Source organism: Morone saxatilis, unplaced genomic scaffold (assembly GCF_004916995.1).
Source record: "Morone saxatilis isolate NCDOM2014 unplaced genomic scaffold, NCSU_SB_2.0 Contig4, whole genome shotgun sequence".
NCBI classification, from domain to species: Eukaryota; Metazoa; Chordata; class Actinopteri; family Moronidae; genus Morone; species Morone saxatilis.
In genome coordinates this window covers 6,573,934-6,586,558 of record NW_023339984.1, presented here as the reverse complement: position 1 = coordinate 6,586,558, position 12,625 = coordinate 6,573,934, and the positions used below count along the sequence as shown (strand labels likewise).

At 40.1% G+C, this 12,625-nt stretch overlaps 1 protein-coding gene across 2 annotated transcripts in view; it reads left to right on the top strand.

Moving 5' to 3' along the window:
• Positions 1–12,623, top strand: part of LOC118338540 (serine/threonine-protein phosphatase 2B catalytic subunit alpha isoform) — a 63,241-nt gene extending 50,618 nt beyond the window's left edge. The window contains exons 9-14 of one of the 2 annotated variants that reach the window (XM_035675853.1): positions 1,916–2,041; positions 2,759–2,830; positions 4,185–4,211; positions 5,209–5,293; positions 5,961–6,058; positions 12,114–12,623. In XM_035675853.1, the coding sequence (XP_035531746.1) occupies positions 1,916–2,041; positions 2,759–2,830; positions 4,185–4,211; positions 5,209–5,293; positions 5,961–6,058; positions 12,114–12,316 (611 nt within the window). In that variant the 3' untranslated portion in view covers positions 12,317–12,623. The remainder of the gene's footprint in view (positions 1–1,915; positions 2,042–2,758; positions 2,831–4,184; positions 4,212–5,208; positions 5,294–5,960; positions 6,059–12,113) is intronic. The other variant, XM_035675854.1, reaches the window with a different exon arrangement.
• Positions 12,624–12,625: the final 2 nt, after the last annotated feature.

Here is a 12,625-nt window from a genome sequence, read left to right as displayed (position 1 = left end):
ATAATATACTGAATACGCCACAAAGATATATTCTGTATATGCATCCTGGGGGTTGAAATTGGTTGCAAATAGTATTTCTTTTTCTACTGTAACATGACTGATTTATCACACAACACACAGCTTATTTGGTTTGCTACTTTTATTCTGCTTCCCCTTCTACACCCTTACTGTGAACACCAACCTACCCACACCCACTGCAGTCTCCACTGTGTGATCACATGATTAATATAACTGCTTAAATAATTTAAAGGGGGTTGTGTGGCAGACTACTCCATGGATCTCCTTGAGTTTTGTTGTCATTGTGAGGTGGCCAGGCAACCGGAGAAAGGAAGTCACTGCTAGCTAGCTAAATTCTTAAAATGACACAGCACAAAGATTTTGATATATTTTAGCATTTGAAGCAGCATAAGAAGGGGCATGCTGATGATGGCAAAAGCAGGTCAGTAGAAGCAAGCAGTTGCATCTCATAGTTCTATGTCAGATAGCCTGGAAAGTGGTCATCATACAGAGTTCATTGCTATTATGTGCATGCATTGCCTATCATTAACTTAGCTTCCTGTATCTGGCTACTCTCCTTCCCTCCTCCTAAATTGATGGCTTTTTGTTAATTAATGAAAAGTGCTCAGCCTCATAGAGCCCAAATGCTGAGCCATGTGTTTCTGTGATGACAGACATGTTTCACCAACTGGGGGCAGTAATCAATACGTAGAGGAAATGTTCCAGAGGGGGGGAAATGGGGATTGATCTTTTTTTTTTCATCCCCAAACCCTGGCTGCCTTCATTTTGATGCTTGTGCAGTTTACGGACCACAATTTGCACATCTTAGTTTGCATTTCTGCATATATATTAGCCCTTCTGTCAGAGTGAGAGATTGACAAATAAATGGTGATAGTGATACATCACCTTAAAATGTCTTTGTGTAGGTAGTTTTATACTGGATCCTTTGATTCACTGTCATCACCCCGAGGTTGACTGACAGCGTCTGACAAAATCTTGAGTTACATCCAGGCTACAGTTCAGTCCTTGTGTTGATGACAGCGTTTTGGCCACTTTACACTTTTCTCACTAGTTTTTTAGCCAAATGGAGCTTTGTTTAGTAACGAGTCTGCACAGCACCTGCGGCTAATGAATCATTAACCAAGAAAGGTAAATAACAAAAACACTCAGGGACTTTTCACATTAAAAAGTGTTTATTAGTGTGGTATTGTTCCATTTAATACTTTGAGAAGAAAGGATTCAGCCCCTCTTGGAATGATTTAACAGACAAACAAACAAAATGCCAGTTTAATACATTAGAATAGACAAGAATATATTTCAATAGTATGGAGAATTTTATTACTAAAACAATCCTTCTAACCAGTTTTTGGATATTTTCATTTAATGTGTATCCTGTTAGCTCTTCAGATGTTGGTATTCTCCAACAACCATTCTAGTTTCTTGGTACTATAGAGTACTTTGAGGGTAATTCTCCTCGGTGGGCTAACAAAGGGCTATGTATGTACAAGCTGCTGAGGCCACACAGTATTTCTAAGTGGCGGTTGGGAACAGAATGGAGGCTGGTAATGGACCCTGACCTTAATAACATCTGATGCTTTTTCTTGGTCCGTAGAAGAATGGACTCAAATCCTGATTTCTGACTGCTGTGTACTATCTGAGAGTTTATAAGAAGAAAATACATTATCAATAATTTAATGCACACGTTACAATAAGGAGAATCACTCAGCATTGTCAAACATCTATATATCATTTTATTGTGACATGATCATACCGCAAAACCATGATGTAGAGTGAATCACTGCAAACTAGATAATGTATCTGGGGACCAGAGACGAAGCAGAATTAAATTTTATCTAACCTTACTCATTTGGACATATTTTGACAACCACCCTCCCTCGTCTTTTCTTACCCTCCCCAGCGGCGGTGCTGAAGTACGAGAACAACGTGATGAACATCCGACAGTTCAACTGCTCACCTCACCCTTACTGGCTGCCCAACTTCATGGACGTTTTCACCTGGTCCCTGCCTTTTGTCGGGGAGAAGGGTGAGCACGCGTACACTCTCAGTATGCTTTTGATGTAACATGAAATGAGAACATCGAGTACAAGCAGTTTTACCAAATGTTGTTTGCACCAGTGAGTTATAATGAACATTCACTTTCCTGAATCAGTAATGAAAATGGCCAGTCTCAAGAAATGTAGCACAGACACACTCAGTGCAGTATAGTAAATTATAGTTCATAAATACAATACTTACTACTACACATGATTTATGACCCGGAGATGTGCTTGGAAAGTTACTAAATTAGTTTGACATGCTAATTAAAAAGGTAAATTAGCACTAGTCCAAGTCAGTGAAACATGAGCAGAGGTCTGCATTTTCTCACTACCTTGAAGATAGTTCCATGCATTTGGTTTTGTTGAGTTTAGAGTACCCCACTGTCATGTCTGTGACACATCTGTGTCAATGAATCACACATAACTATGACTGACGCACTCACTCCAGGAAGCCCATGTTGGGTGTGACCCTTCCACACAGGGCCATTCCTAGCGATGTTGCAAGGTCACAGATGGACACTGCTCACTGGATGTGAATGGAGGGGTCGCTCGTGTCAATCTTTGTCTGTCTAACTAGCTCCACATGACTTGTTGTGGCTCAACGCCTTCCCCAGACACACTTAAAAACCTGGCTGAATACATGCACATGTAGATTACTCACAAATTGGCCTGTAAGAGAATATGCTTTTCTTATTTCTTCACAGTGACTGAGATGCTGGTGAACGTATTGAGCATTTGCTCCAATGATGAGCTGACGACTGACGAGGAGCTGGACGGTAAGCACGGCAGACAGGCGGCAACCACAACAGTTCTCACTGCAGTTTTCCTTAGCTCCACTAGAGGGAGTCCTCTGCTAATAGGAGCGCCACACATACACACACACACACACATTCAGAATCTCCTAAAATTCCTTGTGTTTTTACTCATGTGAATAATTGTTGTATTGCCTTCAGCAGTTTGAAAAAACTTCCTTCAGATGCTCAGGGTATCAGCAAAAATTCTAAGAAAAATCAAGAAACATAAAACTTGACTTGAGTTGAGCCTTAAAAGTGTTGAATGCTGTAAATAAAATTTTTGGAGGTGATTTGTTCTGTAGAGCATGTCTTCTTGGTTTCAAACAGCAGTTAGTCATACACTATTAATGCTTTTTACCCTCATATAATAGTGGCAAGTTGTAGTCATCTGTTTGATCCCGGGTAACAGCTTATCTACAATGAGATGACCAGTTTCCCCTCTGCCTGCCCCACCCCTTACCACCAAACAGGAAATTATCTCACAAGTCCTTCCCTCACCCCTCCTCATTCTCTCTCTCTCTTTGTGTTTACTGATGCACACAGTTTGACTATGTAAACAGCACCCAGGGGTGAAGTGTCGCCAGATATCAAGCATGTTTGAAACTTTCTAAAACCTTTAAATGGAACCCGTTCCTTCAGTTTTATTGGAATTAAATTCAGATGATTGTCTAATAAGTAATCAGGGAATATAAATGTTATAGTTTTATTTTGGTTGGGACTGTGGCACAACTCATACACTGAACAGTCCCTCAAATAATTGGCTTTTAACATCTCATCATTCTCCACCAACTCATTAACTCAGTGCTTTTAGTTGTTCCACTTTGTTTTAACGTTTCTGTTTCCCCTTAAGCTCATTTCTTCTTTTTTTCCCACTCATATATTTTGTTAATTTTCTCTATGTTGACATTTGGATTGTTCTTTCCTTTCTCTTTCTCACTCATGATCTCCTTTTTCTGTGCCCTTTATAATCTCTGATAATCCTTTTAGGATTAGGTTGCCCTGCTATTTATCTGCTATTGTTTCCATAGTTTCCAGTTGCCATTATGTTAATATTTCAAATCTCACCACCTTTTCACATATTTTTTGCATTCTCCTCTCCACTCTCTCTCTCTCATGCTGTGATGTTGTCACTTCCTTGGTTTACCTCATCTAATTTCTTTTTTCTATGTTTTCCAGAGTTTTGTGTTCAAGGCATCGCTTTTCTTTACACTTTTGCTTTCTTGCCTCTTATTTCGCCGTCCGCCCCCTCTCTGCCGCCTCCTCTTTCATTCTTCAGCCATCCACTGATCTCTCTGTCCTTTCTGTTGTCTTCTCTTCTGGGGTGTTTCATGAGAAGGACAGCTAATATATCCCCCCAAAAAAGGTACAAACATTAGCTATAATGGTGTGTGCAGAGGTAGATAGACTTTTGGCCGGTGCCTGCTCTCTGCGTTTCAAAAGTCTGTCAACTAATGTTGCTTTTCAAAGTACCTTCTAACACTACTACTACTGAGTCTTTGTACTGATCTCATTGTTTTCCACACAGATGTGTCACTAATATTACAGTTACATGCGCCTGCTTCAGCTAAGGCCAAATCTGACACATGAAGAAAAAAAGTATTTGGTCATTACCCGAATTAAAGTATTTGCTGCACACATTACAATAAGCAGGGCTACTACAAGGGATCAATAAGTAATAATGGTGTATTCAACCGAGGAAGAGTCTTAAACTAGACATCGGACCGTCAGCTCTTTCCTTTACCCAGCCTTTCACCACACATCAGCTCCATTTCCATCCTACATACTCATGCATTTTCCAAGCCGGCTCCCTGGGGCCTTGAAACTGTTATTCTGCAAAAGGGTCTCTTTAAACAAAGTTTTGTTTTCCAGTCCAGGAAAAATCCTGTTCGAGTCTCCACAACCAAAACACAGCTCAGGAAAATTCATATAGAGTGTGCTCATTGAACATGTTCGGACCAGTCCATTTATAGATGATGTAACAAGGTTTAAAATGTTTAAGTACAACCTTGGGCAAAATAGTATGTAGGAGTTAAAGGGACTTCAGTTAGAGAGACAGCATGAATGCACTGAATGCTGAGAATTACTCAGTTGTTGTGATGTGTGGATGGATTCAAACTATTTTGTATGATCTGAACTTCAGGCTTTAATAACCACATTGTGTTTGCATTGTGTTTGCCTGATGCACTTCTAGATAAAACTAATAGTCCAAAAGACTTGGCACATGTACTAAATGATATGATAGGAAGCAATTAGAGAGTGAAACAAACCCACCGAGCATAGACAATGCAGGCACTTCCTGTGTAGTGTGTATGAGTCACAGTTTGTATGACTGTAGCTGACCTCTGACCCCCCACCCCTAGGTGCCACAGCTTCTGCCCGTAAGGAGGTCATCCGCAACAAGATCCGTGCCATTGGCAAGATGGCCAGGGTATTTTCTGTGCTCAGGTATGCAAACATGAAAAACCGTGTGAGCTGTATGTTCTGCCATTGTCCTGTTACCTTCTACTACATTACAAGAGACTGAAAGGAATATTTAAAGCTGCCCTAACCAATTTTTTTTAATATGAACAATCAATGATCAAACAATGACTTTGTGTAATGTGAAAAAAGTGGTCTGTAGCATTGTTTTTGTAAGCCAGCAGCTTTACTGTTGTGGTTCATTCTCACCACTCTCATCCACTCTGTACACAACGTTCCTGAGCCAAAGTTAGCCACTAGTTTGTGAACATAGTGGAGCACGTAGTTGCTAAAAAGCCAGATATTCCTCTCAGCTGTTGGTGGAGACCATACCGGAGCTAAGAAGAAAGTGAATGTTGGACTTTGATTCTCCAGGTGGTCAGAAAACTGATTCCTAATGAATGCTATTGTTGCAACTGCCAGATGTGTAAATAAGTAGCTGCTGAAAAGTTTGCTATATTAACTTTATAAGGTGATACTGTGTCAATCTTGTGTTTTCAGCTTTTTCCTTTGCCTCCAAGTGGCCAAAAAAGTTTGTTTAGTAGTTATTAGCTTGTCTAAAACACAAAGACAAACGGAATGTTTTAAGATAAAATGAACGACAAGGAAGTAATACCTCGTAAATAAGGTGTATATTTCTGTGTTAATATTTCAGAGAGGAGAGTGAGAGTGTGCTGACACTGAAGGGACTGACCCCAACAGGCATGCTACCAAGCGGAGTGCTGTCCGGTGGCAAAGAAAAGCTGCAGAATGGTAAGACTGTCACCAAGTACCCTGAGACCCCCAGCTTCGGCCCCCAGTACGGATTCTCACACACACATAAATTCCCCTTACACAGCAATACCCTGAATAAATTGCTAGCTCAGTGTATAGGGGACTCTTCCTTTTTCCCTTAGTGATGGTCCTGGAAATTGAAATTGCTGCCTCAGAGTAATACTGTTAGTGTAGTTAAATGTTTCTGGCAGCTTCAGTCAGTATCCTTTCTATACTGTATGTTTAGTTATATACGACTAAGCTATAACAGCTGCTCTATGTAGCTCTCTTTCAGTTTTAATGTAGTTCATATTCAAGTTATATTTCCTACACAGTCCCTTCTTCCCAAACAATGCCAGATTCAGATTCAATAGATTTTCTTTGTCCCTTTGTCTTCTCTAATGTGTCTCCCTCCTGATGTCTCGCATTAATACCCTGTCTTCCCGTCCCCGTCTCTTTCTGTATTCCACTGGTTTTATCTCAAATATTACCTGTATCTTTTTCTTTCTCTTTTCTCCCTAGAAACTGCAGGTATAATCGGTTGTGCAAGTATTCTGTTGTGTTATTTTTATTTCCTTTCGTTTTTGTGAGACAAGTTTAGAGTTCAGTTTCACCCTCTTATGTTGAATTCCAAACACTCCCTTAATGAGTTTGACAAGCTGCTGCAGCGAGGAAGTAAAGTAAAGTAAAGGCTTTCTGGAAAACGCATTATAAACACTTCAAATTACCTTAGACTCCTGACAGACAATGGTCACTTTATTGTCCATTTGAGTGCTAGTCGTGGATCTCAGCAGTGCTCCGTCCGGATTAAGACGGGACTCTCTGTGATTCAAAGGATGAATTGGAATTGACACGACCAACTGTGAATGAAAGGGGGATAGTTGCTGTCTGCCTTTTCATTCACAACATAAAGCAGAAATCCAGACAACTTCCCTCTCCTCTCACAGGTTCTCACCCAACATCAGCTAGCACTTTCATAAAGTAAGGTTTAACATAAAAAAGTAAAAAATCTCTTTATAAGAATAGGTATGTTTTTACTTTAAAGCCACCATAGTTAACAGAGTATGAGCATAGTTACTCTGTGTTATAGTGCATTTACAAGAATGACAATGTAGAGTCATAAAGTCAGTGAACTGTTTCGATATTGTCTGTTATGCAGCAGTATACTTAAAGTTTGCTAACATTAGCCAGTAGATGCTTTGGCAGCAAACTCAAAAAAGTATATGGAATTGAGCAAGAGTGTGTTTTATTGCTTATGAATTCAACTTTTCATTTTTAAGAAAGCGTTATTTTTCCCATCGTCATATTGTTTCACTTTAAAGGCCAATAACCCTCAGATTAAGCTTTATCGTATGAAATTCGCAAATCATGTAACAGAATATTGGTCCATTGCACACAGTGCACAAATTCTTAACTGGACTTTTAAATTTGTGACCTTCTGTGGGAGGAGAAGTAACCAGATTGGAACAGAATAACATCTGGACACAGTTGGTGATTCTATGTATCACATGGGATGGGATGCTGAAAAGACAGCAGTACTGTCATATTTATTTTACATTCAGGGGTGCATTAAGTAATAAGCAAATAACTGTTTTGGGGTTTAAACCACTAGAATTGTGTTCCTGCTAAGACCTGCATAACAATGGTGGTCCTAAGGAGTAATGTATATGAATATGGAAGTTGGAGTGCATTTGTTTTTAAGCCATTTTGAAGCAGCTGACACTAAAGAGAACCCCAGTGAAGGTAGAGTGATGTTCAGAGATTCCTGTTGCAACATTGGTAGAATCACATTGCTCCCCTCCTTTAGGCAGATGTCAGTGTGCTTCTACTGTAATGTTGACTCCATCTACCATTCTGTTTAAAGTCTGTTGCTCTCGTGCCTTTTTGTAATTTTTCTCATCCTCATAATAGTATGTTCTGTAGTCTTCAGTACTGTAAAAGCGTTACTTTGCCGCCACCTCCTGCCTCATCCCTGTCTGTGTGTAAAGCTGATTTACACACTTGTACTGGTTGTTTATTTATGATCTCAAGGATGACTGTAAGGAAATTGGTAAGTGGTTAATATACCAAAGGTCCCCCCACCCCCCACACTTCACAAAAGTAAGCCAGCACTTTTTTGATATTTCATATCAAAAGATGCTAATCCTGCAGTTCCAGATGCTGCTTCATGTTGCACACAACACAACAGTAACACTGCTCCATGCGTCTCCAGCGCTTCGATTTTACATGAATAAATAAGCCATAAAACCTGCAACCACACATGCACAAACCTTATCCCTGTTTTCCATCCGTCCTCTTTCAGCTCTCCTTGCTCCATGTACGCTCTTATTCATGTAATAGTAAAGAACTAATATATTTCCAGCTTTATCATGTTGTATTTGCTCTCAGTGTTGGTCCCTGCAGTATTCATTTTTTTTCTATCACTGCATTGATTCTTTTAACTTTTTCAAAGTTACCTCAAAGATGCAATCCTCTCCATGAGGTCGTTCACTGCCACAAACATGTGTCACCTTCCCTTTACAGATCTGGAACTCATCAAAAAGCTAAGGCTCACCCCACTCCTCTTCCTCCTCCTCTCCCCTCTTTGCTAACATCCATGTGTCCTTTGTCATAAAATGTGGAGATGACGTTAACCTTTGTTGTCGGCATTGGCTGTCTTTGCTGCTCATTGACTTGTTCCTGGGACAAAATGAACTCCTCTGCTCACTTCTCTCATTCGTTTTGCAACCCCCCTCTTCTTCTCTTCAGCTACTATTGAAGCTATTGAGGCTGACGAAGGTAAATGGGTCTGGCTGCCCTCTTCTGTTGCTTTTCATGGCAATAGACAGGGGGCTCCGCTGGGTTTTCATCCATCTCGCTGGTGCTTGAATAGAGTGTGTTGGGTGTTTGGGCTAACAAAATGTGGCATAGTATTAACAGAGAAAAAGGAGTAAGTAATTAGGAAATCCTGTGGTCACAAATGTTTAAAAGGGGAATGGATTTCATAGCACAGATTTCAAAATCAAAGTGTGATTTTGAGTGAGAGCAAAGCAAATTCTATATGTAATTTTTCCCAGAAGTCTGCAGGTTATTCTCAGCTAACAAAAATAATAATATCAGCTTTCAAGACTATATTTTTGCTAGTCTAAACAACATGTTATAATACCAGTTTATATGGTAAATATCACTGTTTATGCATCTTTCATACAAAACATTATCAGACTATTCAGGTTCAGGATAGAGATTGCACTTGAGGAAATGCACATTCACACTCACATAATGTGGGAGGTGTAAATATATGACCATCATCAGGTCACCTGGCAGCTGCACTGAGCTTTTACCAGATATCAGAGGCACCGGCTAGAACAGCATAATGTATCCTGTAGAGCTAGACTGCTAAATTGGCCTGACCCGCATACTGGCTGATAGTAGCTAATCGTAGCAGCATATATGTTGGCTGATAAGTAACAAAAAAATCTTGTTACAGAAATAATACAAAAACATTTTAAAATTCTGCCTCAATAATCCAGTCAGTTCGGGCTACAGTATCTCGAATGCAGCATTTGGTAGATCTTGTCAAGAAATTTACAGAAGGAATCAGCAGACTTTTGTATAAGTCACAGAGACAGTAATCCATCGTGTGGTAGGTTACACTTGTTCTCCTTTCTTCACCGGTTTAAAGTTTTACGGAGGAAGGGAGTACCTTAAACAAACAAGTATTTTAACATTCTAATTTTAATCTCTTACTTTTTGAGATTGTGCACCTCCTGCTCTGCCCTCACACAATGCTGTGAAGTCTTGCTATGAAAGCTCATAATGGTATTTCCCCTTTGAAACAACTAAAGCAGTTGTGCATTGTTGTTGCTGTTGTATTAATATAATACTACTACAGTTTTCTTTAGAGTTTAATCTGAATTAGTAGAGACAAACGCTCCACAGGAGGCTTTGAAATCCAAATTGGATTCTCCCCAAAATCATTTTAATTTACATCGCCTTTGGCGCAAGAACAACCTCAACTGCGAGCTAAATAGTAGTTTGCCAGCTGCTATTTATGTTGGAATTGTCCAGTATTTCCTCTTTAGCCCCATAGAGGACAGTCCATTGTAGTGCCGAGACACTTCTCTGCTTTTCTCTCCATGTGGATCCTCTGTGGCCCTGCTGTGTCGTGTTCTTTCTTGTGAGCTGCTAATAACCTGTGTCTGACCTGTGCTATGCAGCAACACAACTACGCTACCCATCATACCCCTTCTCCACGCTCCCCAAATTGTCCTCTAAAATGATGCCCCCACTCATTCTAGTAAAGGGTCATCGTCTTTGCAATCATAGTTTTTTATCACCATTAAGACCCCAGTCTTTATGAAAGGTGGAAGTAACAAAACCTTCAACTTTTTGTAGTTAAAAACGGTCTGAAATGAAACTCGATCAAGCTGAATATTGGAATTATAATGTAGAAATGTCCCATTGAATTGAATAAAACAGCGTTGAGCTTACAAATGTGATACCATTGTATCAAATCAGCCTGATTTTATTCATTTCAGTGGTATTTGAATAAAAGTTATTTTTTCTTCAAATTGCATTATTCAGTTTAATTGAATTGATCTTGTTTTCATTTAACTCTAGTCTAAATAGTGTGACCTCCACCCCTCATAACCTTCAGTGAAACCTTAATTGCTGCATGCTCCAAGCAGACTTAACAAGTCGTTAGCACCCCAAGTACCTCTGTAGTGTCTTTGTACGTGAGCTCAGTCTCAACGTGGTTCTATTCTGTGGAAGTGAATGTCTCAGTGGGCTCCACTCCAGTGTTTTTTTTTTCTTCCCCTCGTTCTTTTTTGTCTCTTTGATCATTCTCCTTCCTCCCTTTTGTCGTTTTTTAATCTGTGACGTGATGGGGCGATCTGGATGTTTGGGGTCCTCAGGTGTTCTGGAATGTGCCCGAGTCAAAATATTCTTTAATATTATCTATCTTTTGCGAAGTGCATACAATATTTAAGATAATTATACTAAATAGCAGTACAACATGGCTATTAGATGGTCCAGTATTATAGATGTATTTTCACAGAAGCTGATTAAAGCATGGATTTATGGCACAATGAAAACCTGTTGACCCTGATACCAGGAGTACCCTCTATAGATTTAGAAGGATTATTTAATCCTTTTGTCTGTGCAGTTATATAATTTTGAAACTTTTGATAAATGGTGTTAATGTGTTGTCATTTCATAAAATGAGTTATGTCCTTTTTTATATTAATTGTCCGTCTGCTATTGAACCATTTAACATTCAAAATGATCAATATGTAAATAATGCTGTACAATATATGCTGCTGTCTATTACAAATTGAACACATTTAAACAGTTCTATCACCGGTTCAGCCTTATAAATAGTACAGATTTGTGTCGCATCACACTTACAGTTTTTATGTTCTGGAATAAGTCGACATTTTGGGAAATTATTTTTATTCACTATGTTGCAGACTTAGACAAGTAGATCGATACCATTGACATATATGTTTGTTCAATATAAGGGTACAGTCATCAGTTGGTTAACTTAGCTTAGCTTAGCTTAGCTTAGCTAACATCCAGCAAAGTGTTAAAATGACTTACCAAAAAATAGTCACAAATTGGTTCTTGTAGGCAGATAAGGATTAAGACAGAGCCATGCTAGCATGCTAAGCAAATTGACCTTCTCATCCAACTCCATGTAAGATAGAGAATAAACATTTTCCAAAACGCCTGATCTGTTCCTTTTAAAGCCAGCTCTTCAGGGATCAGCAACATGCAGTTATCCTTAGTGTTAGCAGGCCCTTCAGTAACTCATTGTTCATGGAAGGCTTGCAGTTGAATTAGCCAACAGCTCCTCAGATGAAGTATTTATGTTGTCGCTTTCTGAGCTAAACAAATTTTTTGTCACAACAATTCCATGAACCAAGACCAAACCAAAGATAAGCCAAATGTGGTGATGTGTGGGTTGAATGTGAGCGAGTGTGACCCCATTCTTTTAATCATTGAATCTCCCCCCTCTAATATCGCTCCTGATCTCTCCCCTTTTTTTCTCCCCCTTTGTCTTGCATCTCAACAGCCATCAAAGGCTTCTCGCCCCAGCACAAGATCACCAGCTTCGAGGAGGCGAAGGGCCTGGACCGCATCAACGAGAGGATGCCGCCGCGACGAGACGCCTTGCCCTCCGACGCCAGTCTCAACTCCCTCAACAAGGCCCTGTCCTCGGAGACCAACGGCACAGACGCCAAGGGAAGCACCAGCAGTGGCAGCAACATCCAGTGAAGGCCTGCAGCAGGCACTACCTTGGCCAACAGGGCTGCCCCGCCCCCAGCCTCATTACGGCCCGCCACCACAGAAAAGGGGCAAAGGGTGAAATAGTGAAAAGGATGGAGAGTGTTAAGAGAGTGGAGGGGGGGAGGCATCTATGGCTCACACTGGGGGGACATCTCACTTGCTAGTCTTTGGATATGCCTTCAAAATATTAGTTCATAGTCAAATCTGCTAAGTTATTGCCGGTTCACATTTCTGAACAGTCAGGCCTTTATTGTGCTTGATTCTCCACCATACCACAGTATGTCAGAGAGAGAGAGA